This window comes from Wyeomyia smithii, chromosome 3 (genome assembly GCF_029784165.1).
Source record: "Wyeomyia smithii strain HCP4-BCI-WySm-NY-G18 chromosome 3, ASM2978416v1, whole genome shotgun sequence".
In the NCBI taxonomy this organism is placed as follows: domain Eukaryota; kingdom Metazoa; phylum Arthropoda; class Insecta; order Diptera; family Culicidae; genus Wyeomyia; species Wyeomyia smithii.
Window position 1 is genome coordinate 14453185 of NC_073696.1, and position 27894 is coordinate 14481078.

General features: G+C 36.9%; 1 protein-coding gene across 1 annotated transcript in view; it reads left to right on the forward strand.

The window, feature by feature from the left end:
* The first annotated feature begins 10473 nt into the window (after nucleotides 1-10473).
* The window catches only part of LOC129733335 (zinc finger protein ush), a 413663-nt gene continuing 396242 nt past the window's right edge, over nucleotides 10474-27894 (forward strand). The window contains exon 1 of the mRNA XM_055695137.1: nucleotides 10474-11253. Coding sequence (XP_055551112.1) covers nucleotides 11202-11253 — 52 coding nt within the window. The 5' untranslated portion in view covers nucleotides 10474-11201. The remainder of the gene's footprint in view (nucleotides 11254-27894) is intronic.

Genomic DNA, 27894 nt, shown 5'->3' on the forward strand with positions numbered 1-27894 from the left:
TTTCGCATATACCGCTTGTGATGCACAGTGTTAATGAATCGTAATATACATCACACTGCTGCGCAATTGCAGCAGCATCAAACTGCAATCAAAGTTGCAATTTAGTAATAACCATTCATTATGCTCTTCCAAATATATTTAGCAGCCTTGAAAAAGACTGGTTGCTGCAGTTGCAAATTTCATTCAATTATCGCATAAACGCTTCATGGTCCAGATAGCGCGCGATATCCGCTCTGACAAAGATTTTTTACGCACGTAGTGGAATGAGATAACTGGAGAAATTATTTCCAGTTATATCATTCTACTACGTTCGTAAAAAAGAGGACGGGCTACGCTGCTCACCGTTTGTCGGTATATAAGCGAAATTTGAGCGCGAAAGCGCATTGCGGCCTAGAAGTGGAAGCAGTATACAAAATGATAAGACACAACAAAGCCATCAAGTATCGTGATCAGTTATACCTGATCCACCTGACCAGGGGTTCAACTACACTGAGCACAGTGAAAACAATCACCGCCCTATTCAACATCATCGTGCAATGGGAGCGATACAAACCGATTCATCGCGATGTCACGCAGTGTTCCAATTGCTTGAACTATGGACATGACACAAAGAATTGCCACATCAAGAGTCGCTGCATGAAATGTGCAGGTCCGCATCGAACAGTGGATTGTCTTGTTGAGGAAGCCGAACAAATCAAGTGTCTCAACTGTGACAAAGAGCATGCTACGAACAGCCGTTCCTTGTTCAAAACGAGCAGAATTTATCAAAATTCGAAGTGAAATTGCCAATCGCCAGCGACCGTCGAATAGAAAAAGTGTACAACCTAGCGTTACACCAACCTCGCCAGCGACTTCAAGTACGTTGCCGTTTCCACCTCCTCCAACTGGTGGTGTTCCTAGCCGGGACCCCCCCGGATTTTTGAGTTATGCACAGGCTGCCAGCATGCCCCCAGCAAGTAGCAATTTGTACTCGATGGAACAGCTAGCTACGCTGTTTCTTAAACTCGATCAGCAAACAAAGGCTTGTCGCACCAACCAGGAACAGATTGCGGTCATGATGACTTTTTACTACCGTCATGGATCCATTCTTTCGAATCCTTGACTGGAATGCCCGCTCTGTGGCCAACAAGAAGTTAGAACTTCTACATTTTCTGAACACACACCACATCGATGTCGCTGCAATAACCGAAACATATTTGAAGCCGAACATAAACTTCTGCCTAAGGAGAGGACTACCATACAAATCACTACCGAGTTTCAACACAACCTTTGTCGAAGCTGTAGGAATCGAAATTACCACCACTGATGGACCACTCACATTTATTGCGGTCTATTGTCCGAAGCAGTCTCGACGGGCAAATGGAACCACGGTGAAATTGAAGAACAACGTCCAAAAGCTGTCTAGAAGAGGAGGCAATTTCGTCATCACATGTGATCTCAATGCTCGCCACTCCGCTTGGGGTGACTCCAGGTGCAACTCAAATGGTAACATCATCGTAGAAGATTCCGAAGCTGGATATTACTATCCCGCTCATCCGGAATTGCCAACTTACATCTCTCCTGGTGGTGTAGGCTCTAAGCTTGACATTTTTCTGACCAACATCACCGATCGATTTTCGATTCCGAAAACCATAACAGAGCTCTCCTCGGATCATCTTCCGGTCATCGCTGAGATTGGTGCTAACGTAGAGCGGCGTCAAGTTCAACAAAGAAGAAATTACCATCGTGCAAATTGGGTTCAGCTGCATCGGTATGTTGAAAACCATCTTGATGCGGACATCACTTTGAACAGCACTGGAGACATCGATCGTACTCTACAGTCCATGATAGACGTCATCCTGGAAGCAGAGTGCCGCTACATCCCATCTGTTCCAGTGACACGTAAGTTTGCGCAAATCGACGATAACACCAAGCGCATAATTTGCTTGCGAAACTCGCTGAGAAGGCAATATCAACGTACCCGCAACCCTAGGCACCGATTTTACGCTAGACAGCTGACAAAAATCGTTCAAGAACGTCTGGAGAAAGTGAAAAACAGACAGTTTGCAACCGAATTACGTAATTTGCCCAACTGCTCACGGCCATTTTGGCGTGTGGCTAAAGTGTTGAAGAACAAACCAAAACCCATTCCGCCATTAATAGTGAATAGTGAAACTTTGCTAGCTTCCCGCGAAAAGGCTTGTGCTATCTCTCAGCATTTTGCCGCTTCCCACAATCTTGGTCGTGATATTGTTAGTGGAATCGAACCAGCTGTCAGTGAATCGATAGTAATTCTAGCCCGCACACCGAATATCTTACCACCTGATCAGCGGATAACAGTGGACGAGGTACAAAACAACATTAAATTCTCTCGGAACATGAAGGCTCCCGGATTTGACGGAGTGTTCAACCTTGTGCTCAAAAACCTTGGACCAACAGCCTTGTCTGTGGTGGAAAAAGTGTTCAACCGATGCCTTGAATTGGCGTACTTTCCAACAAAGTGGAAACTGGCGAAAGTGATTCCCATTTTGAAACCAGGAAAGGATCCCACATGCCCCAAAAGCTACCGTCCCATCAGTCTGCTTTCTGCCCTCAGCAAGGTATTCGAACGATGCATCTTCAGCCGTATTCTGTGCCACGCAGAAGTGAACAACATATTCCTGGACGAACAGTTCGGTTTTCGCAGAGGCCATTCAACAACATATCAACTGCAGAGAGTAACAAAACTCATAAATCGGAACAAGGAGCTATCTAAAACAACTGCCATGGCCTGCCTGGACATAGAAAAAGCATTCGACAACGTGTGGCACGACGGGCTTATCTACAAGCTACAGCGCTACAACTATCCCGTTTATCTAGTGAAGATTGTGCAAAACTATATTACGCTGCGCAAATCTCAGGTCTGTGTGCTGGGTGGCCTGTCTGACCCATACGACGTAGGAGCTGGTGTTCCACAGGGCAGCATCCTTGGTCCTGTTCTGTACAACTTATTCACATCAGATATTCCTGAACTACCCAATGGAGGCATCCTGTCGCTGTTTGCTGGTGATACCGCCATTATGTACGAGGGCAGACAGATCAACCAAATAGTTAAAAAGCTGCAAACTGGGCTTAACGGCTTTGTGAATTACCTCACCTCATGGAAAATTTGTGTGAATGCAGCAAAAACTCAGACCATAGTCTTACCACATCGGAATAGTCAACGTTTGGTGCCGACAACAAAGATTCGGTTGAACAATGTGGATATTCCCTGGTCGTCAAATGTTCGCTACCTTGGTTTGACCTATGATCATAAGCTACTTTATCGCCCCCACATTGAACAAGCAGTAACGAAAAGCTTAGTGCTAATGAAGAAGTTGTACCCGCTAATCAACCGAAAATCGAAATTATCCGTCGTGAATAAATTGACGGTATACAAACAGGTCATCCTGCCGATGCTTCTATACGCCTCGTCGATCTGGAGAACCTGCGCGAGAACCCACCTGCAAAAGATTCAACGGATCCAGAACAAGTTCCTGAAAATGATCTTGAACGTGCCCTTCGGAACCCGAACATCAGAAGTGCATCAAATAGCTGGTATCGATATGACCGAAAACATAATCTCTGCACACGCTGAAAACACTAAAAACAATGCACTTAACTCTAGTGCGGTGCTCATTCGTGAGCTTTATTTATAAGTAGCTAGGTATATTTATTTAATAATTAAAACTCTAATGCCGAGCATTGAAATGTAAATCATGTACGTAGAAAAGGAAAAAGTAGTAACACTTATAGTACATTAAAAAAATCAGAGTTGAAAAGTTGATAAAATTGAATCTCTCACAATGTTCAAAAAACAAATGTATAATGAAAATACCGTAAGAAAAATAAAGAATATTGAATCCGGAAAAAAAGCGAAAGCGCATTATTTTATCGTCAACTGTGTACCTGGCAACAAATGTATCATCATTGAGATGGCACCAGAGGCAAGCGACAAAGGAGCCAGGAAATTTTTCACAACAGGTCTCGTTGTAAGGAGAAACATTTTCGGTTGCTTGCCGGTTGGCAGATTACAACAAACGTTCTACTATTACACTTGCCGCAAGGTTCAGACCGCCGTACGTTTGCTGCTCCAAGTAAATTGTTACATTCTTCTTGTCAACCTATTGTTGCCTTATGAAGGCAACAATATAACATGTATCGTGTGTTGCACGGCTTGAAGGAAGAAGATCTTTTGTTAATGAAGTGTTATGAATTTACTAAAACGGACTCAGCGCCGTGAGCAGAACTGGCTGAACTTTTCTGTTTGGAATCGGATTTGTTTCGCATATACCGCTTGTGATGCACAGTGTTAGTGAATCGTAATATACTTCACACTGCTGGGCAATTGCAGCAGCATCAAACTGTAATCAAAGTTGTAATTTAGTAATAACCATTCATTATGCTCTTCCAAATATATTTAGCAGTCTTGAAAAAGACTGGTTGCTGCAGTTGCAAATTTTATTCAATTATCGCATAAACGCTTCATGGTCCAGATAGCGCGCAATATCCGCTCCGACATAGATTTTTTGCACGTTGTGGATTGGGATAACTGAAAAAAAAAAGATATGACTAAAGTCGCATGGAAGCAGATCGTGCATGTTTTATGCTGCCGACGGTAGACATTAGTATGAAGGTGGAAATTGTGATGCTGCCATCCAGCAGTCCGTGTGGTATCGGCACAATCATGGAATGAATTATACATAAAACACAAAGCGCGCATTATTAGTCAACTAGGTTTATTCTGTCGACCTTGTTAGGGAAAGAAGCATTGTGCGACCAATCAGAGGTCGACATTTGCGTTTCGACAAGGCTTGACAATTTCCAATAGTACAACAGTTCGAACAATCAGATTACAACTTTCTCCATTTGGACGGGTGCTTGGTTGATTTTCCAATCGCTTACTGCAAAAATGACGAAAATCGGTTGGAAACAGACTGAGCTTAAAACGGTTGAAAATGGACAATTTTTGTGACGCTCTCGATGTTTTTGGTTTTTTGAAATTGGATCCCTGTAATGAAACTGGCCCCCTGTGTATGTTGCCGTAAGACGTAATTCTACGTCAAAAAAAAAACACATATCGTTTTGAATCATGAGTTACAGGTGAATTAAACTCAAAAAGTCATGTTTTTTTATGTTTCTTTCTGTTTTATGAATAATATCACACTTTTAGGTATTAAAAAACTTCAATTCTATAATTCTTCTATATATTACTGCTTATTTTTTCATTCAGAACGGTTTGAAATGATGGTGATTACTGCACACCACAAAAACGGAAAAAACATTGTCAAAAAAGGCCTAAACACAATGGATACGTTGCAGCTGCGTTTTCGGCAATTTGACAGTTAACCCATACATTTTCTGTCAAAAGAACGTCAACGCAACGCAAACGTACACGCAAAATTTTTCCTTATTACTTTAGAAGCAATAGCGCAAAATTACCTTTTAGGTAACAAATCCATTACTAAAAAAGCAATAAAATTCTTCCCCAGTCAAGTACAAAACATTTTATTACATTTTATTACAAAACTGTTTGCCGAGTAACTTGAACCTCTAGAAATTAAGATTTTAGAGATACAGCACCTTTTACAAAAAAAATATTTTGAAAACAAACCTCAATATTTAGAGGTTCGAGGTATTCAGCAAACAATTTTGTAATGAAATTTAGCAGGGTAGTTGTCCGGCATTCGTGCAACATGTCCTGCCAGGGTATTCACCCGGCTTTGAACACCTTCGAGATACTGGGTTCGCCTGCGAGTTGCTCCAGCTCATGATTTATCTTCCGCCACCACACACCGTCCTACTGCACGCCACCGAAGATGGTGCTTAGCGCCCGGCTGGATCTGTTTGACTGCAGATGTTTGTGAAGCCCATAGTATGCACGACTTTCGTAGATAATATGCTTCCGGATCTCACGGCTGGAGTCATTGTCCTAAGTTATCAGGGAACCAAGGACGAGATCGTCGACTACCTAGTGTTTATCGCCGTCAATCGTCGCAGTACTACCCAAGCGGACCCAGTCGTGCTCGGTTCCGCCAGTCTCTGCTTCGTGTTATAGGCTGGTGTACTGCTCTGTCACTGCCTCAAAAGTTCTGTCGACAATGACTAAGTCATCGCCTAGCAGATAAATTGACTGGATCGGTTGGAAATCGTACCACACATGTTGAACGCCGCTAGTCGCATAACACCTTCTAGCGCAATGTTGAACAGTAGGCAAGAGAGACCATCACCTTGCCAAAGTCCCCTGTGGGATTCGAATGCACCGGATAATCCACCCGAAATTCTCACATAGCGCTGGTTTCCATCCATCGTAGCCTTAACAGTTCCCGGGAAAGCCGATCTCGGCCATGATTTTCCATAGCTCCTTCCGGTCAATTGTATCGTATGCGGCTTTAAAATCGATGAAAACATAGTGCGTAGGGCACTTCTAAAGGATCAGCTGTAAAGTGGCGATCTGGGCCGCTGTTGACCGACCTCCTACGAAGCCAGCTTGGTAATTTCAGACGTTGGAAAATGACTTGGGAAAACTCTTTGTAGGCGGCATTCAGGATGGTGATCGCACGATAGTTCTCACAGTCCAGTTTGCCCCCTTTTTTGTGGATAGGGCATAAAACCCCATCCTTCCACTCCTCCTGCAGCTGCTCAGTATCCAAAATCTTGATAATCAGTCAGTGCAGGCACCCGGCCATCTTTTTCGGGCCCATCTTGATAAGCTCCGTTCCGACATTCCGTCGGTTTCGTTCCACATGTCCCAGGACGTTCTCCGCTACGCTGTCGATGGCTGTTTTCAAGGTCATCCAACAGTCCTCTAGAGGGGTTTCAGCCAACTCGCTTTCTTCCGGCAGCGATGCTTCGAGCGAATGCGCGTAGTTTTCAGCGACGTCAATTAGTCTCAGCGCGAGATTGTACCGTGGCGAGCGCCTGTATCGAGTGTTGTTCACAATGGAGAGTTTTGGGCACATTTTCACAATCACTAGATAGTGGTCCGAATTGATGTTGGCACGTCGGTAGGATCTGATGTCGGTGATGTCCGGGAAGTGTCGACCATCAATTATTAAGCTGTCGATTTTCGGTTCTGTCTGATTTGGTGACCTCCAGATGTACCGATGGCTTTATATCAACTTTATCTTTACTACAAGTAGTCGAGTCCTGCAACCGAAAACTGAGTTGAAAAAAAATTATCTATCTATTGTTTATTGTTTATGCGTTTATTGCATTCAATTTGGTTGTACGACCTCTCACTGATATAATTTATATTAAAATGGAGAAGTTACGCCCTTTTGAAAGCTTTGGTTTGTTTTTTGGTTATGAAAATTGCTTATAGGTAGGCAAGATATCTATACTTACAAAGTACTATTGAAATCTGAGAGACTGAAAGCAATTGCTGGTCGAGTTTGTATAAATTTCCTAAAAATATCGGTCATTTTACCATAGAATGGACATAACTCACAAATGCTACCAACGATTTTTTTTTTTAAATTTACCCTGGGATGAAGAACATCATAACGAACTACCTGGCGTTCACCATTTTGATGGTATTTTTTGTTTGATAATAACGGTCTATGGGAGCACCGTTAATGAATGAAGTGTTGATTATTTCATTGGGTATCACGATTAAATTGATTATTCTAAAATAAACCTATCATATTCTATTCATATTCATTGTTCTAGGCACTATCGATTTTAAATTTGAAACACCAACTAGGGGAAAGTAGGTAAAGACGGACACTGCGGGTAAGATGGACACTTTTTATATTTCACTAACTAGAGTGTGTTACGATAATTGAGTGATGCGAATACCGTCTTTGTAGTGTTTTAAAACTTTTAAATTTGTAAGTAAAAGAAAGAAAATTTTCGTGAACGCGCTTTTTAATGTAATTTTCATTTCACGGAAAATAGTGGAAACCTCGTGAAACTTATGTGTTTTCGTTTGTTCCCGATACCAAAGTGTTCAATTAGTCTTTCTTCGGTTTTCTAGTGAAAATCCAGCAGATTTTCGATTTTTCGATAAAGAGCTACGATCGTTCGAAAAATTTACAGCCAGGTCGGGCAAGACGGACACACCAAAGTAGGGAAAGATAGACTCACGGATTACAAGAATTTTCACATGTAATATTGGTTGTGTACCATAAATGTTTACAAAGTACACCCGCGAGAGTAACCAGTAGATATCAATCACTTAGCAATTAGAGCAGGACATAGAGGTATCGAATTTTTGCCTTCATCCTAACCCACCCTCCCAAACTGTTCACGCTAAAATCGTAGAGAAGTGTATAGCCATCACTTGACACATAAATCAAAAGAACACGTAACGTACTACATCTTTTTTGTGAGTGTCCACCTTTACCATCGTAGTGTCCATCTTACCTACCTCAGGTGTCCGTCTTTCCCAACCATGTCAAAAAACAGCAATTTGCAGTCATATTTTTGAAGACCCATAAAACATAAAACTTGGAGGAAGTTCAGTAATACCAAAAATAATTATGACACCAAATGATCCTAAGTTTCAATTTGTATGACAACTGCAATCTAAATAGCAATACCTGAGTAATAATTTAGGGTCGACCTTAAGGTGTCCGTCTTTACCTACTTTCCCCTATGCAGTTAATCACTGGAATTAACTTTCGATTTTTTCTAAAATTTAATTTTTATAATTAGAATTATTAAAGACACGGATGGAGTGTTGGTAATTTCGGTTAGTATTATTTTTTAAATTGTTCTAGGCACTTCCGATTTAAATTTATTACGCAAACTTAACTGAGCAGTTGATCATAGAAACAAATCTATTTAATTAAACTTTCTGGTTCAATTATAATAATTTGGTAGCAAGAAATTCCTTTGGAAATGGTATTTGCAATTATTTATTGATATCTATAATAAATATGATATACTAGTACAGTAAGACGAAGCTAACAATTCTAAAATAAATAATTGAAAACTCCCCTTATACTAGAGAGGAAAACTGTTTATGTTTTTTATAATTTGTTTTGATTTTTTTTACTGACGGCTTCGTCAAGTCGCATGTATCATCGTCCAGGTTCAGTTTGCCTAGTTTTATTCATTTGCTTCACTTAGGAACTCACGTTTATTGATTTTTGAACGGACTGGCCAAAGGTAGCAAATAACGCGTCGTTACTTAATTTGTGTACGATGCACTTTAAACACTTACGATAAATGAGAAGCACAGGATAAAAAGCAGTAAAAAATTTATCTCCAGAAAAATTTGGGTTTTTTTTCGGTATAGCATATTGATGGTATCGTATTATTTAATTTCCCTCTTTTACAATTTTGGCACTTTTTAACAATTATTCTTCCTATTAATTTTATCAATGCTTCATTTCCATTTTAACTGGTTTTATTTGTTATGTTTGCCATTTTTTTGTCAGGTGTTTTTCATGTTTTAATTTCTTGTCTTAGTTTTGTCGAATAGGTACTTGATGTATGTCTTGGATATGTTTTTTAAAATATCTGTTTCAATATTGATGAAGTATGTCTTTGCATTATATTTTCTAGGCAAATGTTGTGAAATATTTTGAATAAAAAATCATTTATAATGTGTGCTAATCGTTGGAAAATTTCTCAATTTGTTATTACAAAACGATGCAAATTGTCATGAATTTTACTATATCAGTGAGTAGACTGTAAGTAAATTCAATCAGTTATAGTCTATAATGACAATGCCCGGCAAAGAGAGCTGCTTTCCATATACCTACCTTTTCGCGCTGTAGCAGCAATGGCTGCTGTCAATCTCAAACCAAAGTACATAAGAACAAAGCAGGCGAGCACGTGGTGGTTGGTCCTACTTTCCATTTACATACACCTCACTGATGCTGCCTGTTGCTCATATCGGTTTGTTGCGGAAAGTTCCCACACATATACACTTGCGGCGATCGCAACCAATAAACCACGTGTTTGCTCGGCTCAACAAAACTGACTGTTGATTCACAAGCTTCGCTTGCTTGTCGTGCAGTACGCTGTGATCTCTTTCACACCTCCACGATACCGTTACAGTGGAAGCGTTAAAGATCTATAGTGGTGCCGTTTGCTCCTGCGTTTGTTTTCAAACTCACCAAGCATGGGGTTGTCCTGCTTCCACCAGTCAACAGGGCCGATGATTTACAGCGTGCTCGCGTTCGGGTGCTGATCCATGGGTGTAGTGGTATTACTTCGTTGCATTCCGATGCTACGGTTAGTTCGGTTGTTTTGATACGCTTTTCCCGACGAAAGACCGGATCTCCCCACAGTCACTACCCCGCGCAGCCTGTGGGCGGCTAAGGAGACGCAACATCCTTCGTGTATTGTCGCGTGCAGTGTTGATGTAGCGAACGGGGATTTGCTGATTTTCCCGAGAGGTCCGTCCAGTGAATGGTTATCAACGGGCGCACACTTCTGCCCCGTGTGTGGAGCAGCGCGCTCGTTTCCGAAACGTTTTGCCAGTTCTGTTGTTCCCCATCATTATCATCATCGATTCGTTCGTCTCTCGAAAGCAGACAGACATTTGTTGCTGGTACCTGCTGCCTTCTGGTATGTTGTGTGCATGCAGCTACATTAACGACGACGGTTACGACGACGATTACAACGACAGCGACGACGACGACAACGACGCGCGGTTCGGCGTGTGTTTCTGCGGGCTTTCGCCGGACTCCGTCATCAGTTGTTTGGTTACGTTGGGTCAGGTTGAACGTGCCGCGGCGATCGCTTCTTTCTTGTGGCATTTTGTGCTCGACGACTCGATGGTTGCAAGTGTTCGTGTGCCAAATTTGTGAGGCTTACCGAAGGCTCGTCGGTGTTTCGGCGTTCGCCAAATCTTGTTCCACAAGTGATCATACTGAAGTGACAATTTGCGGTGTGGTTTTAATTATGGTGCCATCGCGAGAGAGTGTTCAGTGAAGGTGATTTATTGCTTTTAACTTGTGATTTTTCCTAAATGGTGATAAGTTGTTCGATTGTAGTGAACGTCAAAAAATTGATAGATATAAGTTGGCTGATTGGATGAATTGGTGAATTGTAATATTTGGTAGTTGAAAATTGAAGAAAACATAAAAAAGAAGCTTGCGAAGTGATAGTGAAAACTGCTGAACCCAAACCGAATCAACTAGATATCACAGTTAGATTGCAGTTCCTGGTATGTTTGTGTACGCCGTGTCATTGCCGTAGGTTGTTTTCCCGTTCCGATGTGTGATTACATGAGCAAGCGGCGCTGAATGATAATGTCACGTAGAAAGCAGTCCAACCCAAAGCCTCTTCTTCAAAAAAGTGAGTACCCAGTAGTTATCAACATTGCACCTTCGCAGTTGCTAGTTGTAAGCTTTAACTGGCGCGAGTTGTCCTCCAAAATACGTAGGTACGACCAGAAGTGACCACATAGGAGGTAGCGAATAGAAACGTGTTTCGGCAGAACGTGCGGATTTTCCAAAATAGTTGCGGGTCGGCAGCCAACTACAGTGTACATGGTGGTGAAGGTGCACGAATGACCTCCACTTGTAGTCAGTCGTCGGTGTGAGTCACAACATCACATATCATAACATCGCTCGAACGTTTGTTCTTGCTTCAAGTGAGAGTATCTACCTTTAGCTGGCTAGTTTCACTTAATTTGCCCCAACCTGCAGCTTTAAACGCTGTGAAATCACATCTCTACCGTACTGGCGCATATTAATATATTTAAAAAACAACTGTATTAAATCGTGCGGGTTTAGTAAAATAGGCATGTACGACAGCTTATTAAAGCCGGCGGTGATTGTTGTTTATTCAAGCTGTGTTTTCGCGCAACCGTTTCGAGCTATTTTACATCAATTGTTAATTGCTAATTTAATTTTGGAAAAATTAAATTTTCGAATTTCTCTCTACAAATGATTTATATAATTAAAAAAAGGCTTTCCAAGCTCTCTTATTAATGCACATAAATGGCTTCATTAAGTCCTAACGGTTTTAAAAATATGGTGAACAACTATGTGCTTTCATGATTTGATGATGTGATTTTATGTGCATCATGCACAGTTCAATGGAGGAGTGTGATACCTAATAAACGCGGTAGTAAAAATTAGATTACATCATTCTAAAAAATCATAAAATTTGATAAGATGAATCACCTTTATTTAAGATAAGCGGCGACTCTTCGACATGGTCAACCAGTTCATAGAACAGTTGCTTTTACTCATGTTCAACCCCTTTTAAACATTTCGTTTTTTTTTTAAATTTATTTTTTACATTCAAATTGTTTTTTTTTTTCTAATTTCGTTATACAAATTGTACTTGTTTCAATTTTTTTCATGTTAATTTATTTCTTGTGGATTCTGCGTTTCCCACATTCGATAGTTTTTCTCGGCTACAGTATCATTAGGTGTAACATTGGTCATCAAAATTCACTTTCAAAAATCATGATTCTTTTCAGCATCACTATTTCGACGTGTTTTCTTTCTACTGTGTAGCGATTCATTGTCGTTTAAAAAACAAATCTACCCAAGTTAATCAATTGACAAATCCTAAAGTTATTTTCTGTTTTGTACGACACACTCTGTTCATTCTACATCGATTGTTGTCGATTTTTCGTTTTTTGGTTCTTAAATTTTTCTGTTGATTTTTTCTCCGTATTTTATGTTATTTATTCTAAATTTGTAGTCTTTCATGTGAAGTGGTTTTACGCATAAGCAGTGTTAGTTCCAATTTCTGTCCATTGTGTAAGCCCATGTAAATTTCACAAGTTATTATTATGTGTATATTATTTTTCAACATAAAATTTTTGGAAATACGATTCCTGGCCGTATTTTGTACATATTTTACACTTTTCGACCTTTGTTTAGTATAATGAAGGTAAAACTGTCTTCAAAATCTAAACGGCTTGGGCAATATTCACATTTGCGGTGATAACAAAAGTTGGATCGTGTAGTTGTTCAAAGTAAAATTTAGAATCATTTTGGGAAGAATAATTATCAAGACTGTGTTGCGTCATTAATTCAGGGTTCTTAAGATGATCAAAAATGATTATTTAATCTTTATATGAATATATCATTTGAAACATTTTAACTATTTTCTTGAGAACTATTCGCCCAATCGTGATTATACATTTCAATGAACTTATGATTTTTTCTGAAGAACTACGGACAAATTAAGAAAAATCCTAAATACGAACTCATATTCAAAATAACTCGAAAACCGATGAATTTAGAATATTAACTGCCAAGACCTTTTTTTATTTGAATGACTGTCTGAATCTTTTAAGATCATTAGAATACAAAAAAATGGAAAATGTTGAAATCAGAATTAAAAAAAAAATTGAATTTTCCATAGAAAATTTGATTTTTATTTCTCCATTCCGGACTTTTTTTTGAGTTACGTTATAATTTCAAGTTTTTTCAAGAAATAAAATAAAAATAAAACTCAACTCTTCTTTTTATTGAAGTTTAGGGTTTATTTTCAATTTTTTTAGCCGAAAAATTTTTTTTCTTACGTTATATATTTTTTATGAGACATTATGCATTCTCTACAACTCATTTTAAGACAGTTTTTCTGTACAACTAACGGTTTCTGAGCTACAATGCTTTGAATTAAAAGTCTCTCCAACTGTGAAAAAATCAGTTTGCTGAACAAAATACGTGTGCGAAGTTTCATTCCAATAAAAAATGATCAATATTCGACCATAGGTCATTTCGCGCAATTTTTCCCAAAAAATCAACTTCTTTTAAAATTTTCAGTTTTCAAAAATTTGTATTTGTCTTTTAGCATCAATTTGAAGGGAATTAGGGCCTCTAATGAAAAAATATCTAATTGTAATTAAAATAACAATAATCATACGAAAATTATTATACATTATGTATAATAAAAACCGTTTTTGCCGTTTTGGATGGCTCAAGATCCAGGATAATTCAATATTTTTTTCGGGTTTTTCATGAAATTTTACATATTTTGTTAATTTTTAATTTTTTTTTAATTTCAAACGATCTCTCCTGGGTCTTGACCCCTTTTAAACGGAAAAACACAGTTTGTGTCATGATACCGCATTGTGATAGCTCAATGGGGACGCATCGTGGTTTTGGTGGTCAAAAAAGATTAGAAAAAACCATCTCCATACTAAAATGTAACATTTCCTGTGAAATGCAAAAAAAGCGATAGGGTCTCCATGGCAAATAAGAACTTTTGAGAGCATAATTTTCGCATGGTTATTGTTATTCAAATACTGTTTGATATTTATTTATGTAAAATCCAACAATTACCTTCAATTTAATGCCAAAAGATTCAAAATCGGTTGAACGAATCAAAAGTTATAGATTTTTGAAAATATAAAATTAGGAAAAAGTTGATTTTTTAGGCAACTATGGCATAAAATTTAAATAAAATAAAATTTTTGTGTTCGTCTCTTTTTTCTATCATCCTCACTTTTTGTATGTTTTCGTTTTTATTTAACTACCTAAATTGTTATAGATTTTCGATTCAATTTTGCTTATCGCTTATCGAGAAATTTTATACCCATATTTTTTTGTTTGGCCCCGCACACTGTTTCCAAAGCTGCAGAAACGTGATCGAAATTATTTTGACCCGAAAACATGGATTTTAGAGCTGTAACGTCTTCAGTAAAGTTGTTCCATTAATTATTCTCCATGTTATAGAAGTTGCGATTTCATGATTAATCCACTCAACAGTGAGAAACGAATTACAATTTTCTCACTTTTTTCAGCAAAGTTGTAGCAGATTTTAAAAGAAACAACTTTGTTGAAGACAGCGTACTTCTATCTATCTATTTAAATGGACTTTTGTGGAGTTTGCCATAGATTACTACTAGAAGTCTTTTTTTTATATATGATGCTTTATTGTGATTTTCTACAATTTTTGTGTGTTCTACAAAATTGTTTGCTACAACAAAATAAACAATGTCTTTGAAGAAAGTTTATTTTTATCTCACATATTTCTTCGGTTATTGACGATTTTTACTTGAGTAGTGCACTAATTTACACTAATTACTCTTAAGTCAAAAAAATTATGATATCGAAGTCGTAGTGTCTTCAGTAAAGTTGTTTTAATAATTATTCTCCATTTTGAGAAAGTTAGGATTTTGTGATTTATCTACCTAAAAGTGAGAAATGAGTTTTATTTTTCTCAGTTTTGCATATAAAAATCCACTTTGCTGAGTAAAGTTTTAGCACATTTTATAAGAAACAACTTTGACGAAGACACTATTCTTGTATCTGCTAATTTAAATGAACCGTTGTGATGTTTTCTCTAGAATGTTCCTTAAAATCATTTTTTTAATATAACTCTTCATAGTGCTTTTCTAAAATTTTTCACATTTCTACAATGTTGTTAACTATAATAAAACACACAAATTCACCGAAGGAAGTTTATTTTTATCAGTTAAGTTTATTTAGTTATTAAGGAATTTTATTAAATTAATGCCTTTATTTATTTACAAATATCTAGACAGGAGACAGCGAAAGACAAATGCCTATATCTGGATTAAATGATGTTCTACTTATACTTAAATATAGAAATGGTTTAGTTTGCAGATATTTTCAGATTTTAAAGATATCTGTAAGTAAATTAGTGCATTATTTCAATAAAAATCGTCAATAACCAAAGAAATATGAGAGATAGAAATAAACTTTCTTCGATGAAGTTGTTTGGTTTGTGATAGCAAACAACAATATAGAACATTGAAAAATTGTAGAGAATTACTACTGAATGTTACATTGAAAAAATTGATTTTTAGTGGCAATCTGTAGAAAACTTAACAAAAGTCCATTTAAACAAGCAGATAGAAGTATGGTGCCTTTGACAAAGTTGTTTCTAATGAAATGTACAACAACTTTGCCGAACAGAGTGAATTTTTATATGAGAAAATGAAAATATTAAAATTCGCTTCTCACTGTTAAGTGGATTAATCACAAAATTGCAACTTCTATATAATAGAGAATAATTTATGGATCAACTGTCCTGAAATCACTATGGCTCTAAAATCTATTTTTTTGGGTCAAAATAATATCGATCACGTTTTTGCAGCTTTGGAAACAGTGTGCCCCGGGGTGACTCTCTCTTTCATGGGGTTGTCCAAAAAATAGACTTTCTAATTTTTTTAAGTTTTCGAACAACTGTAACTTTTGAGTCGTTTAACCGACTTTGAATCTTTTGTTGTGAAAGTGGAGTTAATTTATGGACCGTTCAAGAAACATATCGAACTGCATTTCAAATAACAAAAACCATACGAGAATTATGATACAAACTGTTTCGCCGCTTTGGAGGGCCCAAGACCCAAACTAAGGTCGTTCGATAGTTTTTTTCGGATTTATTAGAGAATTTTACATAAAATGTCAATTTTTCACGCAGTTATCTATTATTTTGACGATACAATTTTTCTTTCTTTAATTGCCACCATAACCACCATGCGTCTCCATTGAAAAAAGTAAAAAATTCAAACGATAGGATCTCCTGGGTCTTAAACCGTCAAAACGGTAAAACGCAATTTGTATGATGATACTGCATTTTAGTTGGTTTCCTTAATTGGAGGCGCATGGTGGTTATGATGGATGTTAAAGATTGAAAAAAAAAAATCTCTCCAAAGTAAAAAAATACGACACCGTGAAAAATTGTTATTATATGAGGAATTCAGATTTTAGACCTTCAAAAACGGCTGAAAACTGTATCAAAGTTTTGGCATATTTTTTGTTATTCAACGTTATTCAAAGTACAATTAATTACCCTTGATTTAATGCCAAAAGATTCATAATTGGTTAATTTAAAATTTATTAAAAAGTCGAATATTGAGGCTATGTTTCGAAATGTCGATTTTTAGCAACCTTATGACACAGAGTGTCAACGATAATAAATTGACAGGTTAGGAGAAAGAAGCAGTTTGATTGTCTTGGTAACGAAAACATAGTAAACAAACCTGATGCTAATAGCTTCTACGTCACAACGTCGAAGGTTTCATCACAACACACTGGTAGATATTGATAAAATAGAATTTCAAGCAATAAATTCAACTTTTGAGAAATGATTGTCTTCTCATTATTCTAAAAATCAATTTATAAACATTAGGCGAAGTGAAACTGTTATAAGCTAAAATAGTTCATGTAAAACCCGAGTAATTTACAACATCGAGACATTTAATTTTGAATTTCCTTTCGAAATTGGCTTCTTAAAAATTCATCATGAAAATAAATCAAATACAGCAAGAATCAAAATCCATTTTATTGCTACAAAAGTGCCTAGTTTTCTTGTTATTTTTACCTGTTATAGTACAACGATTTCTAAAATTATTATGTTGTTTCATCTCAATATTATACTGATGAATCTTTCCCTCTAGAATATTCCTTTTACTGGTTTTACTCTGATATCATTACACAGTGCAACAATTTTTTTGCCTTGGATCCTATGTATGATTTTTTTATGAAGTTTGATGTGAAAATAACTTTCTCGGAGTTTTTTACCCTATTTTTTGAAAAAAAAAAAAAACAGATCTTAAATCGGACAAAAACTGAGCTCAAAACGGTGATTCTAAGAAACCGGTTTTGGCATAGTTTTAGTATATTTCACAAAGCAAAATAATATCGATTATTTTTGGGCATCAATGATAATGCGCTAATATCTTAAAGTGGTAGCCAAATTATACCTTATTTTGAGTAAAAAAGTCTCAGAAATCGAATGGAAGGTGTCTAATCTACGCGTGTTTTGGTTAACTTCTATCTTTTGCAGGTATCGTACGAATAGTTGGAACGGCTGAAACTTTTTTTTACGGTAGAAGAATTTGTAAAGTATTTAAAATGATTATTGTCTTACCATAATTAACGAGATACGGTCGATGACCAACAAGAAACTGGCCTTAGAAGTCCTCTGGTTTAAAGTGCTGGAATCGCACAAACTTGGCATCAACCGACAACGGACACAAAATTGAGCCAACTTTTTTGGGCCGCGGAAAACTATGCATGCTAACTGTTAGTTTGTCTTTCCGTATGTTTCATGATAGAACTTCACATAATTTTACTGAGTAAAACTTTACAACACTCCGTCAACTTAGAAGAAATAAATGCACTTTAATTTTCAAAACAAACTTTGTGACGTAATATCCCCGAGCGCTTTGATCGGATTTTATGTCGGGCGTGTACATATAGGAAGCATGCAACATTTTCACCAATACGGCGGTAGGTATCTGCCCAACCTCTGCTTTATTAATATTGACAGAGTGTGACCTTATTCTTTATCCATATAATGCTGTTTGATATGATAATATATTATACATTTTTTTTTCCTGTAGGAGCCTATGACCACTGCTACCATTAGTTAGATATATTGTGGTATACTCCGCGTTAATTTTTATGCACTGTCAGTTCGTTCCATCACTATGGGTATCAGTGATAGTCGCACCCAGACTTTGCATTTCACCCCAAGAAGGTATGACTTCTTTGATGAAGTTCCTTACCTTCATTTCTTCAGCAGACCATATCTCGTTAGGCGTGAGGATACCTTTTCCAAGAATACGCAGTCTTTGCTGAATTAATGCGCTGCATTGGCACAGTAAGTGTTCCGAGGTTTCTACTTCAGAATTACCGAAACGACATAAGTCATCTGTCAGTTTACCTATTTTTTTAAGGTGATACTTACTCGGACAGTGCCCAGTAAGTAGGCCAGTTAACGTACTCAGTTAACGTATATATTATACATACAATCTACTATTTTCTGCGGAGTCTAGAAACAGGTTTTGTATTGATGGAATTTTCGATTCCTTTAAAAATTATGTTGTTTATGTTAAAAATATTTTATCGCTGTGTAAATCTGATATAAACCCAATGCACAGTGGTCCAGGAATGCAATCTAGCGGAACAAAATTAATAACTCCCGATCGTGTTGGTTTTTTGAGATAGTGTTTTCGGCAATGTTCATAAGAATCACCAAGGAATATTTTCGTATGAAAATATTTGTACGCAACGTGTACTAAACTGGTACTAATTTTTTTTTTCTTAATTTTTTTTATTTAGAAGGATGGTTTCTTTTACAAAGTTATTTATTAGCCAATAATATGAAACTCTCCCAAAGTCACAACCATTCAAGAAGCCATAGTGTATGAGATATAGATTTTTTGGACAAAAGGGGCGAAAAACCTTAATTTTTTTATTTTTTTTTAAATGTACTAACAAACTCTATGAGTTTCTAATTATATATCTTTAAAACTTTGAATTTGCCGCAGAATTAGGATGGCTCTAGCCTGTAGTTTTTGAGATATTTAAAAGGAACGAAAATTTAGATGATTTTTTCAAATGTCATATCTCCATTAGCGCACAAAAGCGCAACCTGAAACTTTCAGGGCTAAAAGAATATTAAGCTAGGTGTCTGTAGATAAAGTTCCAGCCCAGAACTCCTTGGAGCTTTTATTCTGTGAGTAATTTTGTAAAATTCTACAATATTAGGAATAAACGTGCTATTTTTTATCCAATAGTGTGCCAAATGTCCACGGAGATGTGAGGGAGAATTAAATATGAACTCTTTTGGTCTAAAAATATTTAGTTCAATATTTAGAATGAACTATTTAAGTCTTATGAAATGCTTTTTTTATACAGGATATTTTTTAGGATGCTAATCAATAACGCATAATTGTGTTGTATTCTTTTTACCAGTTTCCATCGACACTTCACAGACTATTAATGTACGATCCATCTATCATCCGGCATTGTATTATGCCTATTGGTATGATGTCAGAAGAAGTTCAAGAGGTATGGAATAAATCCGTCAAAAATTACCGAGAATTTTACTCAAGAAAATTCAACCGCCTAGTGAACATCGAAGATGGTTTCAAATGCCTTTTACTCACATATGATCCGATAATTTCTCTGAATCACAGAACAAAAGACCATTTAATTGATGATCTTCCAAGCGGAGCTCAAAATCATGGATGGAACATTAAGTTTGAAAATAAAGCTTGTATTTTGAAGATTTTGTTTTAAATGTATCGAGAAATGAAGAGGAATAGGAACAAATCACTATCGAACAATGATCTCTTTAGGTTATTGATTAGTATCTTAAAAAGTATCCTATTTGATTAAAAAATTCTACAAAATTACTCACAGAGTAAAAGCTCCAAGGAGTACAGGGCTTAAATTTCGTCTACAGACACCTAGTTTAATATTATTTCAGCCCTGAGAGTTTCAGGTTGCGCTTTTGTGCGCTAATGGAGATATGACATTTAAAAAAAATCATCAAAATTTTCTTTTTTTTAAATATCTCAAAAAGTACATGCCATAGCCATCCTAATTCTGCGGCAAAGTTCAAAGTTTGAAAGATTTATACACTAAGGTCGCTTTTTACGCGGGTTTCTTTTTACGCGGCTTTTTTATGCGGATTCCGGAATTTACGCGTTTTTGTTTTTACGCGGATTCCGGAATTTACGCGGTTTTATTTTACGCGGATTCCGGAATTTACGCGTTTTTTTTGTACGCGGATTCCGGAATTTACGCGGTATTTTTTTTGCTCGGATTTCGGTTTGTCTTCACTCAGAATGCAAAATTAACGCAGGTTTTTTTTACGCGGATTCCGGAATTTGCGCGGTTTTTTTTACGCGGATTCCTGAATTTACGCGTTTTTTTTACGCGGATCCCGGAATTTACGCGGTTTTTTTTTTACGCGGATTCCGGAATTTACGCGGTTTTTTTTTACGCGACACGTATCCCCCGCGTAAAAAGTGACTTTAGTGTAATTAGAAACTCATAAAGTTTGTTAGTACACTTAAGAAAAATTAAATAAAATGAAAATAAAAGTTTTTTGTCCATTTTGTCCAAAAAAATTATTATCTTATACACTATGGCTTCTTGAATAGTTGTGACTTTGGAAGAGTTTCATATTATTGGCTAATATAAACAACTTTGTAAAAGAAACCATCCTTCTGAATTGAAAAAAATGGAGAATCACTAGTTTAGTACACGTTTAGTACAAATATTTTCATACAACAATATTCCTTGATGATTCTCATGAACATTGCCGAAAACACTACCTCAAAAAACCAACACGATCGGGAGTTTTATTTATTTTGTTCCGTTAGATTGCATTCCTGGACCACTAGAGAACTCATTAGCAAAAAATGGAGCAAATATGTGCCCTTTTTTTACTCTGCAACAATGATAGCAAATATTTTTTAACAAATAAAGCAAATGATTCGATGTTACACGGACAATCGCATATTACTGTTTTTTTAAATAAATATTTGCTTTGTATAATGCCTGATTCACATAAATCATAACCTAGCTTAATCTTGAAGGAATTGTTTGCGACTTCACAGCAACTGTTTTGAAGTTTTCACAACAAAATTGTAGTTGTGAAATTTTAACAATCGAGCTCACGATTCAGTTACAAGATAACGCAAAGACCAATGTAGGTCTTTCTTGGTTCCAGTCGCAACAAATGAGTTCGGTTAATGTACAATTTTTTGATATTGTGATTAACCAGTACGTAGCCAACAACTATCGCGTCAAGTAAATCTCTGAATCTCGTATACTACTGTACCTGAGGTTGTTACTGACACTGAGTTGAGAACATATCATTTTGAAAACATTTCATATCTGAACGATCAGGATTCAGGATTTTTAGACAAAGTTCAACAACTGTAATTCAGATTTATTTCAATATACCGAACTAATCGTGGATTCCAGGGTGAAAGTATATTTAAGGATTTTTAGACAAAGTTCAACAACTGTAATTCAGATTTATTTCAATATAACGAACTAATCGTGGATTCCAGGGTGAAAGTATACTTAGTCCAAAATAATCCAGGCCCCTCCCCGCTTGAAACACACCAAATTATCCCAAACTACATAGGTTTCCACAAAATTCCGATACAATTATAATCCCGGCTAACTTTCGCCAGAGCGGGCGGCATGCCAACACCGGACAGTCTTGAGATCTTGAATTTAATACACTCATTCCAAGACCGCCGAACTGCGTGTTGTCATGTGCCAGCCGAGTTGATTTCCAACGAACGCTTCATCCTGTCAGTTTGATAAAATTGTTACTAACACCGATAAGAACTCACTCGCAGTTGATCAGGGGGCTAAATGGCGGTGCGGCCTAGCGCAAAGGAATGAGGAAAAGAATAACAGTAGCCAAAACCGATCACTTTCCCTCTGTCGCTCTGCTCACTCACTCTTCTGCGAAAGAAAAAAAAAGGAACCACCATACAAAGACCGCTCGAGATGAATCGCGCGAGAGCTGAGCGGAAGATTTTGATAAGCGTAATCCGAATGCAAAAACCAGCAAACCAGAAGTGGGACTATTTTGCTGCCGCTTTGCGCGAATAAAAGCGGATTTCGTTCACGAATCGAAGAAAGAAGCGAATAAAATCGTCCAAATTTATAATCAAAACATTCCTTCTTGTCATACCGTGTTACACACCGTGTTTGGGGCGCCGCATCTCTGCAAGCACTGTGCGGGGGCTGGCGGTACGAGACGGGCTCGTCTCGAAACGAGCCTAATCTATGCATCAATTTCTAAAATTACAGTTTCCATCGAGTGGGACTTAGAGAGGACCGATCGTGGAGTGCTGGGCTGCAAGTTGAGCGGTAATACACTGACATTCACCGATTGTCAGATGACGATGACGAGGGGTGGAGAAGGGAGGTAACAAAGATGACGTTTGACAGTCGGTTTAGCTTCTGTTCGGCCGGGACCCACTTTTCGAAACGTATATGTTTAGTTATTATACAGGTATGAATATCTGATGGCTGCGGTTTGATTTTTTTTATTTCTATAAAATGGTACAACAGCGATTAACAAGTGCGATCGAAATGAGCGATTTGACGGGAGAAGCCGGTTTCAGCCTGTATGGTAGCTTCTGGGAGAAAAAGAAGAACAAGTGATCGACTTTGTTGAAGAAGTTGCTGGCATTTGCATGTGGGCGTGTGCCCGATGGTACGATTTTGATAGAGTGCTTCAGGTTTAAATCATTCACACGTGGAATGCTTGATCGATTTCAGTTGTATACGGAACTTGTTTGTTTCTATGCTTTTCGATTAACGCACGAAAGTTTTATCGTTAGTGGAATCTTACAATAAAATAATTTAGCTTGCATTCGAACGCAAATGATAACAGTACGCGGTCCAATCCGCCTAAGATGACATGAATTGGTATAAACGGAGCGCGTCTTGACGTCATGTTGTCGAATGATTTTTGTGCATTGTCACATTTGAATAAAATAATCTCAACAGCCTAGAGCTGATAACATTTTGAATGTCGAGTAAGGAGATACCAGTGAAGACAGTAGACTGGGGGTTATCTCATACAGAATTTCCAAATAGTGGGAAATTCCTACTAAGAGTTGCAATGGCGTTTTGTTGTTTGAACTTTTTTTTTGGACATTTCGAGCTCAAAAAGCTGGGCAAAATGTTTGACGGAAAAAAGACCAATTGAAGATGAAACGGTCAGAAGCATACGATATCACCAAAATTTTATTCTTATTAAAAACTATTCGAAATTTCTCAAATTCTCATGTGCATATCTATTTATTTCTATAGTTTACTTTGCGAAACAAATCCGAGAATTCCCCGAAATCCTTTGAGATAAATCAGGACGTTCAATTGGAAACGAAAACGAAAAGAATGATACTGAAAAATCTATTCATCGTAGCTCACGATGTAAAATTTACTAACTTTCCTCTCATTTAATTTTCTTTCGATCGATTTTTATTCGGTACCTCAGTTTTCCATTTTTTGCAATTTGTGGATCATCAGAATTACATTGATGGTATGGTACTTCATCAAACTTTACTCAGTTCTCTAAGTTTGACTAATTTACCCTGAATTAAGTTTACTTTTGATAAATTCAATAACTTTTCGGTATTTTGAATCTTGTTTAATTAGAGTTAATTGATTTCTGGCGAACTAAGAGAAATTCTGGGAAAATATGTAAAATTACCCTTGGGATTAACTCTGATAGGTTCAAGAATCTCGTAAAAGTTGTATTTGAAGATACGTAGACATTATGTAGTACATGTGAAATCAGCATCATAAGTAATTTTGGTCAATGCTTTTTGTTCCGAATTTCTGGGTAGGTAATCAATTTCATCACGGTGAAATTTTGGAAGCTGATATTTTACTACACAGTTTTGTTTGGTCACCATGACAACACTACGCGTCACTATTGTAGTTCGCTCCACCGCCTATCGCGATCAATAGTGGCATAGCAATCACACTGTGGCTTTCGATTACTAGTGCGTAGTTTAGATTGCATAATTTAAAATAAATACGCATTTTCTACGTATTGACAGGCAGAGAATCGTCAATCAAAGTACTGAAAACACCGAGAATTATTTTTCCTTGATAGGTAAATGCTAAGTAAGTCGGAATAATTACTCTAAAAATAAGGCGCAAATGAAAAAGAATATGGCGGAACAAGTAGTGATCTGTTTTGTAGTTTTGTAGAACAATTCTGCAAAAGAAATTAATTCAAAGTTATAAAAAGGTGATATGTACTTATATGAATTGAAGTGTTATCAACCATGTGAATAAGTTTTTTCATTGATATAGCCAAGACAGCCTTCCAGATGGTCTCGATGTACGATGCTGGCCTAGCAAGCCAGTCGTCGTATGTTCGAGTCCCGGCTCGGGAGAGACTGTTAGTGTCAGTAGGATCGAAGCTTTACACTTAACGTTTGGCTGCGAAATCTGTGCATAATCAGTGCGTCTTGAACTGTCCTACAGATCAGACGTTTTTTCGGTTGCTTGTGGACTGGTCTTTGACTGCCTATAGCTTCAAAGTTTGTGTTTTGTCAGTGTGTCTTTTAAAGACTACCTGAAAGTTATTTCCCATCAGTCTTTCTCAAGACTACCTACTTTTGAAATTAACATTTGTTTTAACTTTTTTCGTATCACCTGAAATGGCTGGACGGAAAAAGAAACCTCGCATCGCTGCGGGGAGGAAAAGAGAGGCATCTCTTTCTGACACTTCGAGTGTCTGTAGTGACAATCCTTTTGATATTTTGCCTGAGCAAGAAGCTGGTGAAATGGAAGTTACCAATAATGAAACTATACAAAATATAAAATCTTTAAAAAAGGAGAAAGTTCCACCTATTGTGGTAACTATTTCTTCTGAATTTAATATATTCAAAAAGGAACTTTCAACGTTTGTTTCTGACGTTAAAGTTACCTATCAAATTGGCCGTAGAGGTGAATGCCGCTTATTAGCCGACTCGGTAAAGGGTCGTGATCGTCTTGTTCAGTATTTAACTGACAAGATGTACAAACTTTTTACATATGACACCAAGAACGCCAAGCCGTTCAAGGTTGTCTTGAAAGGTCTCACCAACGATCAAACCGTTGATGAGATCAAACTTACTTTAACAGAATTACTTGGCATAGCCCCTACCCAAGTAATTCTAATGAAACAAAAATCACGAGGCGAAAACAGTCAGAGAACTGGAATTTCCCTTGTTAATTATTTAATTCATTTTAACCGCAATGAGGTTAACAACTTAAAATATTTTGAAAAAGCACATGCTTTGTATAATGTGCGTGTAAAGTGGGAAATTAATAGGAAGTATGGCGGAGGTGAAAAGCATATCACCCAATGCCGTACTTGCCAACGTTATGGCCATGGTTCCAAATTCTGTAACATGGACCAAAAATGTCTTAATTGTGGAGACTCTTCTCACAAAAAGGACACATGTCCTGTGAAAGAGAGTAAAAATTTTCGCTGTGCGAATTGTAACGGCAACCATATGTCAAATTTTTATCAATGCCCAGTCCGTTTAGCAATTGTTAAGGCAAGGCAAGGTAAACAAAATTCAATTTCTCAATTAAAACCAACTTCAAAACAAAATTCTCCAAGCGTACCAGTGACGCATAGTTTACCTACTCCTTTGCATACCCGTTTAACTTATGCACAGGTTACAGGTAGTTCGAACATTATACCGCCTAGTGCTGGTAGTTCGAAAATGACCGTTAATATGAGCAAGCAAAACACGCTAGAAAATAATTGTACACCTATTACTCCAGCTAATATTGCTGCCGAAAATATTTTTTCTAATGTCAACTGCCTGGGGCCTATTACGGCAGGTAAACTTTCTTTTTTGCAACAGGCAATGTTCGATCTTATGAACGCCATGTTGCAGGCAAAATCAATGTTTGAAGCCATTCAAATAGGCACAAATTTTACTATTAAAATTGTTTCTAATTTAAAATTTAGCAATGATTTTAAATAAAACAATTAAAATATTAAATTGGAATGCTCGCTCATTGAAGGCCAATGAGAATGAGCTTTTTAATTTTTTAACAGTAAATAATGTGCATATTGCAATTATTACTGAAACATTTTTGAAACCTAACATAAAATTAAAATATGATCCCAATTACGTGGTTCATAGATATGATAGGATTCAGGGTTCCGGCGGTGGAGTTGCAATTGTTATTCATCGCCGAATCAAACATCGTGCTCTTCCCCATCTTGAGACGAAAGATATTGAAACTTTGGGAATTGAAGTTCAAACTGAACTTGGGATTTTATTTATTGCCGCAGCATATTTACCATTTCAATGCACACGCGAGCTCAAAAATTATTTTAAAGGTGATTTACAAAAACTCACCAGAAATCGTTCGAAATTTTTCATAATCGGCGATTTTAACGCTAAACATCGTTCATGGAATAATTCTCGAAGTAATTCCAATGGCAAAATTTTATTCAATGATTGTTCTTCAGGATACTATTCTATTTTGTCTCCGAATAGTCCTACATGCTTTTCTTCTGTAAGAAACCCATCAACAATTGATTTGGTGCTAACAGATCAAAGTTATGTATGTAGTGATTTGATCACACATGCTGACTTTGATTCTGACCATCTTCCAATAACTTTTTCTGTATCACATGAATCAGTTTTAAACCCTATGAGCTCTGTTTTTAATTATAACAAAGCTAATTGGGAAAGATACAAAACTCATATTGAGAGAAATTTCAATAATGAGCTTGATTTGCAAAACGAAGTGAATATTGATTCCGCTTTGGAAGCATTAAAATGTGCAATTGTTGATGCCAGGAATTATTCTGTTCCAAAGGCTCAAGTGAAATTTGATTCACCCATAATTGACGAAAATCTTCAACTTCTAATTCGTTTGAAAAATGTCCGCAGACGTCAATATCAACGTTCTCGTGACCCTGTTTTTAAAACTATTTATAAAGATTTACAGAAAGAGATTAAACATAGATTTACTCTTCTGAGAAATCAAAATTTTGAGACTAAAGTTGAAAAATTGAAACCATATTCAAAACCATTTTGGAAGCTGTCGAAGATTCTTAAGAAACCTTCAAAGCCTATTCCAGTTTTAAAAGATGGTGAACGTTTTCTTGTATCCAATGAACAAAAGGCTCAAAGACTTGCTCAGCAGTTTGAGAGTGTTCATAACTCAAATTTGAATTTTGTGAGTCCAATTGAAAATGAAGTCACACGTCAATTTGATTTAATTTCTTCCCAGAATTTTTTACCTGCAGGAATAATTGAAACTAACTTGAATGAGATTAAATCAATTATTAAAAATTTCAAAAATATGAAAGCACCTGGTGACGATGGAATCTTTAATATACTAATCAAACATCTCTCTGAGAGCACAATGGAATTTTTAGTGAAAATTTTCAATTGCTGCTTCAAAATTGCATATTTTCCCAAATTATGGAAAAATGCAAAAATTACTCCAATTTTAAAACCGGATAAGAACCCAGCTGAAGTTTCAAGGTATCGACCAATCAGTTTGCTTTCTTCAATAAGTAAACTGTTTGAGAGAATTATTCTTAACAGAATGATGTCACACATCAACGAAAATTCAATTTTTGCAAATGAACAGTTTGGATTTCGCCATGGGCATTCCACAACTCATCAATTGCTCAGATTTACTAATATGATACGAGCTAACAAATCTGAAGGTTATTCCACTGGAGCTGCTCTTT